This window comes from Astyanax mexicanus, chromosome 2 (assembly GCF_023375975.1).
Source record: "Astyanax mexicanus isolate ESR-SI-001 chromosome 2, AstMex3_surface, whole genome shotgun sequence".
Classification (NCBI taxonomy): Eukaryota; Metazoa; Chordata; class Actinopteri; order Characiformes; family Acestrorhamphidae; genus Astyanax; species Astyanax mexicanus.
The window spans coordinates 46,726,978-46,735,459 of NC_064409.1; the positions used below are offsets into that span (position 1 = coordinate 46,726,978).

An 8,482-nucleotide genomic window follows, 5' to 3' on the forward strand; every position below is an offset into this window, starting at 1 on the left:
GAGATTTATGTGAGAAAACCTGCTTTTCAGGCTAATATGTTTTGTTTGCTATTACCTTATCCTCATAACTAATTAAGGAACAGAGTAAAATCGTTTTTGCAAGTTTTAAACATGAAAACCTTAAAACAAATATTTTATTCAACTCGTATATATATTTTTTACAAACTGTAAGCATTTGACATTAATAAATGTAAATCAATTGCTTGCTACCATGATATTTTTTTTTACAGTTTTCTTTAAAAAAGGTCTACAATTGCTCTTAATCTTTGATCATCCACTTCTAAACACAGCCTATAACATGTCAACCCAAATTACTCACTTTATTCAGAGAGAAACTACACTGAATTTATCCATCTATATATTCATATATATCTGTTCAAAACCACTTAAATTACCTTTTAACATGTGAAGTCATTTATTAAGCCAACTTATTCTGGCACGGGAGATCCTGCCTGAAAGTGTCTCGTTGTACTCTGCAACCCTGTTTCTCTATAATGCCAATACAGTTTAACTGATTTGATTTGAATGAAAAGAACAGGTTACTATTCTCTGTACTCTAAAAATCTGTTTAGTTTAGGACTACTGTGGCTAATATTTATTGTTCATCACTAATTAATTTTTTGGATGTACTTTTGGGTACATCGAAGTTTAAGTGCAAGTACAGTACAAGTCAAAAGTTCGGACAAACCTTCTCATTCAATGTTTATACTTTTTTCTATATTTAATTTATTTCTCCATTGTAGATTAATATTAAAGACATGAAAACAATTAACCCTCCTGTTATGTTTATTTGTCAGAACAGCAATAGTGTTCCCAGGTCAATTTAAACCGGTGCATGTTTAATTATCCAAAAGATGTCTGAAACCAAAAAATTCCTAACAAGCAGTTTGAATATTTAATTACTAACTCCATTACTAATTATTCTAACAATAATTACCACAATCGTGTTCCTTACCTCTAACAGGTAATGGTTTAACTAGGATAATTTAAAAAAACATGTTTAAAGTTTTTTTAATGTTTCACTACTTTATTACATTTGAAAGACCAACGTATAAAGCAAAGGTTTTATATGACATTGAAACACAATATTGCAGTTTTGTTTTAGTTTTTGTTTTTTTATGTAAAAAATGAATCATTTTCATATTATATGTTGATTACATTAATTAAGGCAAGCAGAACAAGTTTCATACTGAAAAAGTACTTTTTTTTTTTTTTTTTTTACTGTAAATAGGGTCAATTTGACCTGTGACATAACAGGAGGGTTAATAGAAAGATATGTGTTTGTCCTCCACAATCCCCTGACCTAAATCCTAAAACGGAGATGGTGTTTTGAGATGAGCTGGATCTTCAAAGCGTGAAGGAAAAGCAGCAACTATTGTTTAGCACCTCCAGGAACTCATTCAAGATGCTGAGAAAACACTGAGATTAAAATACCAAGAGTTTGCACTGACTTGTCCTCAAAAATAAATGTGGGTATTTAGAAGAATCTAAAGTATAAAACATATTCTGGTTTATTCAACACTTTTTGTTTACAAAATAATTATGCATGATATTTTTGCATGTGTTTCTGTGTAGCTTTAATAATGTCTTCACTAATAAATTTACAATGCAAAAAAAACATAAAAAAAGAAAGAAAATGCATTGAATGAGAAAGGGTGTGTCCAAACTTTTGACTAGTACTGTATGTTAATTACAGGGATATAAAATACCCGGCCCTGTTGTACGTGTCCTTTGAATGTTAATGCGGAAGTGAGGGGGCGGAACTTTCGAGGCCTATAAATTGGCGCCTGACCTTGATGCAAGCCCCTTCACTTTGCGTGACTCCGTAGTGTGAGGATCTCAGCGTATTAGATCAAAGTCTCAAAGCTAACACATTATCAGTTTTGAAGATGCCGGCCGAGTTCGAACTTTGTCCAGGAAGAAGGATTGGGGGCTCCAACCCCTGTTTCATCATCGCAGAGATCGGTCAGAATCACCAAGGGGACATTGAAATTGCCAAGAAAATGATTCGCATGGCTAAGGTATTGTAGTAAAAAAGCTAGGTCAAAATTATTATATTATTAGTAGTAAATGGTTTTAAAACTGTGGTTTTAACTTAAACTACGTCATTATACTATAGTTACTGTATTGTTAAGCCTTATAAAAAGTGATGTGTGCAATGATGAACTGGTCAGTAACAAATAAAAGAAAGATCTTAAATCCGTATTAGATTTTTAAAAAGAAAGTTGTCTTTGGTTCTTATCGTGACATTTTCCCAACTTCTATTGGGCTTCTGGTTGGTGCAGAGTAGTGGATAACACTGCTGCCTTCTCTCTGGCAAACTACAGTTTGATTCCTTGACCAGGCAGGCAGGCAGTAAGACAAGCACACAACACTATACAAATAAGAGTTCTTGGGCAAGACTCCCAATGTTACATTTGCCTCAAATACAGTACAGAATGCTGCTCTGGATAAAAGTAGCCAAAAAAAATAAAACATGTCAAATGTTTCTCTTATCCGATTCATAGTATTAGTCTAGGAGCTGTTATAGTTTCAAACGTAAATACATACACAAAACAGCTAGCTTAATCAAAAAATCAAATAACGCACCTTAAAAATCCTTCTACTCACATTAATTTCACACTTTACTTTTTTAAAGTCCTACTTTATTTGTAGGTCAGTTGTTTGCTACTTTTAAAGCCACTTTAACAGGTGTACAGCCTCTGTTTCTGCTTAGCCCCCTTCAGAAAATGAACTTCCCACATTTTCAGTTCATAACAACAAGCACACGTCCAAACACGAGGCCTTCCCAGTCCAATACTCACCCAGTGCTTTCACTGCGTCTCCATCCTGCTGCACATGACTTTACATACACCACTTCCTCATGTTGACTGACCTCCTGCAGCTCAGCTCACACGCTTTCTCTCTGTCTTTCTCCTCCTCCTCCTCCTCCTCCTCTTTCTCCTCCTCCTTTTACTTCTCCTCCTCCTCCTCCTCATGCCGATGTTCCCGCCCACTCAGGACTGTGGAGCGGACTGTGTGAAGTTTCAGAAGAGCGAGCTCGAGCACAGGTTCACCAAGCGAGCGCTGGAGCGCGCCTACAACTCCCCTCACTCCTGGGGGAACACATACGGAGCGCACAAGCGCCACCTAGAGTTCAGCCATGAGCAGTACAGAGAGCTGCAGCGCTTCTCCGGAGAAGTGGGGATTTTCTTCACTGCCTCAGGAATGGACGAGGTGAGGATTTATCCATTATTTATAATTATTTAATAATTACGTATTAACCATTTCTCAATCTACGTGTGTTTTTGGTGCATCGCACATGGTTTGCTTCACTAGGTGTGTCTCAGTTGTTCTACAGCTAGAGGCTAAGCAGGTTTTAACCACTACATTTAGTCATAATCAATTCATCAGAATTATTTAAAACTATAGATTATGTAGAAGGGAGTTGCTTACTATTGATAAAAAAAGTAATAAAACATTAAATGTAAAGGAAACAGTAGCTTGTGCTTCATTTTACATGCTGCTCCTTTTTTTTAAATAAAAAACTGAAGTTTTTTTCTAAGAACTAAAAAAAATATTTTTTTTATTGTAATTTTACAATATCGCCCAGCCTAATATATAGAAAAGGCAGGCAAGCAGGCATCCAGTCATTTCCGAATCCGAGTTTAGTTATCTAGTTAGCTTTATATTGTGTTGTGCTAAATGCTAATTGCTAATCACAACACAGCTATATGCTGAAATCTATCACTGAGCTGTTCTTATCTTTTTTAACGTCTGGACAACATGAGGCCTTTATCACTACACTGCCTTCTACTTTTTAGTGAGATAGCTTAGTGTAAAAAGTGACATTTAGTCAGCATTTCTGGCATTTTAGACACAGTCAGACATTTATTATCAATTTTAATAATATGCTTAAAATATTACATTGACAATGTTAAAAACTACCATTTTATACAGTGGGAAAAATAAATATTTGATACACTGGCAAGTTGTTTTGCAAGTTTCCCCACCTACAAAGAATGAAGAGGTCTGTAATTTTATTAGGGGTGAAATTCAACTGTAACAGACATAAAAAACGTCCAGAAAATCGCACTGTATGGATTTAAAATACAATTGGATACAATTAAGGTCTTGAAACATCATTTTAAATGTCGCTGTAGTGGTTTGCTCTGATGTTTTCAATGTTTTAATGTGTTAAAATGATGAAATTATTGTTTGAGATTGTTATGTTGCTTCCTCTATTTTTGTCTACTTACTTACTTTTTACTTTTGAGATTTCTTTTTTCTGTTTGTATTTGTGTCCGATTTTCAAGGTGGTTGTTTATTATAGCTTAAATAAATTAAATAAATCATTTATTAGCTTCTTTACCCACTACAAAATATTCCACAGCCAACACAAAAAATGACCAACCATTTAAAACCTAAACAAATACAGCATTCATTGTGAAAGACCCTGCTTTTATAACCATTTCTTAGTGAAGAGTAAATGTCATACAGTAAAATATCTGTAAACATTTCACTCAGACTCAGTGATCATATTTGACCTATATCTAATAATGTTTTCTTCATGAAACAAAACTTTTCCCAGTGGCCCCTAGCAGTACCACTATAGGCCACTGGGGGGCCACAGCCTACAGGTTAAAAACACTGGCTTGGTCAGACAAAGCTGTTGAGATAAACCTTGTGCTGCTCAGAGGCCAGTCAGCCCTATGATGCTTTTCCACATGATGAAACATATTCTTAAACAGAAAACATGCTATCCTTCTGTTAAAGATGGCTGTAGAGTTCCTACATGAAATCAATGTGCCTTTCTTCAAAGTGGCCTCAGCAGACACCAATAACCTCCCTTACCTGGAGAAGACTGCCAAGAAAGGTAAGCTTTCATTAATCTATTGAAGAGCTAGTTTAAACATATATTTAGTTACAGATTACCCTTTAAATGTGCAACTATATAATTACATAAACATAATAATACAATAAAGGGAACATTATATTCACATGAAATGGCTCTGTGTCACTACACAACATACAGACCACTTCCATTATAAACCCTTATAACTGTTTTTTTTTTTTGTATTTTATGCAACATTTACTCTCCTAAATATTACCAAGTTTTAACATGTCAGATATTGGAATTTTCAGAAGACCCTACTCTACTCAAATATGTCTTATATGAACTGAAAATATTAACACCAACAGAAAACATGATTCATTGTTTTAAATCTCCCAATCATTGAAAAATCATCTGTAACTGTAAAACAGTCTAATAAATGGGCTATTAAACAATATTATTAAACATCCTAATAAAACAAACCCACTATTTACTACATACTTCTACATTATACTCCATTACTTATAACAGTTAAATTATCATTCAATGTTCAAACATCCAGCCAACAAAAACAGTTTGGAACGGCATGAATTCCAAGTAGATTTTAAATTAATAAGAAATAAAAGATCATAATGAACATCACCAGCATCATCTCACATCTCATGTTTGCTTACTTGATTAGAAACAGACACGGTAAGAGTAGTGATACTTTTTAATCTGTAATGTAATCTAGAATAGAACTGTAACCTAATTACTTTCTTTTTGACTGTAACTGCAACAGATTACACTGTTCTTTGTGTGCTGTTTACTGTTGTCTCTAGGTCGTCCCATGGTGATATCCAGTGGTATGCAGTCCATGGATACCATGCGTTACGTTTATGAAACAGTGAAGAAGCACAACCCAAACTTCACCTTCTTGCAGTGCACCAGTGCCTATCCACTGTCCACAGAGCACGTCAACTTGCGCATTATCACTGTAAGAGTCCTTCATCTACTCCTGTTAACATTCTCAGCAAATCACTCTGTTTATATGATTAGACAAGAGTTTGTTCATTTTTGGGTTATTAAATTGTTGGATAACACTTTACTTGGATGGTCCATTGTATGGCCTTGTTAATGCTCAACTGACATTCAACTGACACTGAATTGAATGTCCATTACATTTAACTTAACCCTATTAATGTAAATGATTCAAAATAGAACCTAACTGTACACCTAAACCTAACCTTAACCCTTAATCAACCATAAAATCAAACCCTACACCTAACCCTTACCCTAACCTTAAGCTTAAAATCTATCCCTAAACCCAATCCTAAAATATTAAGATAAGCTTTTGGATTAGAGTTGAATGTAGGGTTATATTCAATAGAGAATAATTTACTTTCACCTTTTAGTTCATTTGAATTTAAAAGACATGTAGTTAAATGTTAGTTGAATGTCAGTTGAGCATCAAAGAGGCCATCAAATGGACCATCCAAGTAAAGTGTTACCAATTGTTGTAGCTCAGTACATTAAGGTGCTGATTCTGAATTATCATTTGGGCAGGGCCTTGGGGGCCTTGTTCTAATTAGGCAAAGAGATTCTTCAAAATCAGCTTAAATTGCTTTGCCTCTGCTATTCCCATGACTATTCCATAACTGTGGTGTGCTATTGATCCAAAGTTGCTTCAGGTATGCCTCAGCATACAACCCCTGCAGAGCATATATAAAAATAGAGATCAAACCATACCTCACTGGTGTGTTAATACAAACCAGTACAGAACATAGCTTTGACTCATATTATCTCCCTCTTCTTCAACGCAGGAATTCCAGAAGGAATTCCCTGACATTCCGATCGGCTACTCAGGCCATGAAGGGGGCATCAGTGTGTCCGTGGCTGCTGTAGCCCTGGGTGCAAAGGTTTTGGAAAGACACGTGACCCTGGACAAAAGCTGGAAGGGCAGTGACCACGCCGCATCTCTAGAGCCGGCAGAGCTGGCAGCGCTGGTGCGAGAGATCCGGACAGTAGAGCTCGCTCTCGGCTCTCCGGTTAAACAGATGCTGCCCTGCGAAGCTTCCTGCCACAGCAAGGTCAGAGTTTACAGAAGCACTATTGGTCTTATTAAGAGAACCATGTCTGCAAGTTCAGTGTTTTAGCAGAGTCTGTACTTCTATTGTGCTTTTATCGTCTCAGAGCAAAAAACTTACTTTATTGTCTTTCTGGTTGCAGTTGGGCAAGTCGGTGATCGCAAAGAAGGCGCTGCAAAAAGGTACAGCTCTAACCCTGGATATGCTGGGAGTGAAAGTGGCCGAACCACAAGGCATTCCACCCGAGAACATCTTCAAACTGGTGGGGAAGATAATCACAGTGGACCTACAGCAGGAGGACACTCTCACTAATGACATGATCAAATAATAACTGTCATCTGTATTTATTAAACTGTTTTTCATTTTATTTTTCCATATGATAAGCAAACATTTCAGTCTAGTTTTGGGCATATTTTTGTAAAATATCACAAAGTAGTATATTCTGTTTTAACTCTTTAATATTTAATGTGTATTGAATGATAATGATAATTTACTGCTTCAGTCATTTTTAAATGTAATAATTTATGGAATATCAATAATATGTATTTAAATATCATAATATATGGAGAATGGACCGATGGGTATTTATAGGCAATATTTCCACAATGGGTGAATCATTGAGGTGGTGATACTTTGGCATTTGGCATTGTTTTGCAGAAAATAAGTACTGCATTAAATTGACCCCATATATTGAGGGTTAATTATAAACACTTGATTATAAACTGCTTCTGTGGTATAAACATTTTGAATGTGGGTACATTGCTGTTGTTTTAATAAATGAAGGTCACATTGCTGCACATTTGCTTCATTTTTACTGTGTTTTTATACTTTTTCATTGAATAAAAACATTTAATTTGCGATTTAACAGACTCTTTTTTAAAGCAATAATGTTATATTAAAATGTTGATAGATTTTGGATACACTAGGCTCTTTGTTTCATCTGCCTTTTTGCCAATTGAATGTTAATTTATTTTATTTGAAGGCAAATATATTAAAGAAGCTTATTTGGGACATTTTGCTCAAGGTTCTCTTGAGTCTCTGCACAGATCATCTTCATACTAGACTACATACATCTTTGTTGGAGTAAACTTGTATAAACCAATAGAGAGTCTCAATATTATATATGTTTATATTTTTACAAGGCTATTTTTAAAATGTAAGGAGTAGAAAATATAAATTGCATAAAAATCTAAGATGTAGAAGTAAAAACTGAACTTAACAAATGTCTACAGTGTGCAAACATTGGCAAACTGTCAATAATACACAATAATGGTGGATAACACAACAAAAAAACACCCAAGGAAGCACTGAGTAGACATACACTAAGAAGGACATTTATTATGATCACAAAGACAGGGACCAGGTGAGTACTATACACTGAAAAGTGGTGATGCAGATCTGTGTGAAGGGACACTTCTCATAATTTATTCCACTCATTTCTGATGTAAAAAAAGGGTTGTGCACAGCTTTTGGAACTAATGAAATATTCTCTCATGGAGAAACAATGCATATACTCCATCTGCTTGCTCTTGAAAGCAGCACCCTGCAGGTCAGAAAGTGATGAGCATGCAGTTATATTTCTTTAAACACCAAGACAGGGGGG

General features: G+C 35.3%; 1 protein-coding gene across 1 annotated transcript; it reads left to right on the forward strand.

The window, feature by feature from the left end:
• Positions 1-1,741: 1,741 nt before the first annotated feature.
• nansb (N-acetylneuraminic acid synthase b) lies at positions 1,742-7,739 on the forward strand. The gene is made up of 6 exons (XM_049474382.1): positions 1,742-2,021; positions 3,001-3,216; positions 4,756-4,855; positions 5,635-5,789; positions 6,616-6,882; positions 7,022-7,739. Exons 1-6 carry the CDS (start codon positions 1,890-1,892, stop codon positions 7,205-7,207), a joined length of 1,056 nt encoding a protein of 351 aa, XP_049330339.1. The 5' UTR covers positions 1,742-1,889; the 3' UTR covers positions 7,208-7,739.
• Positions 7,740-8,482: the final 743 nt, after the last annotated feature.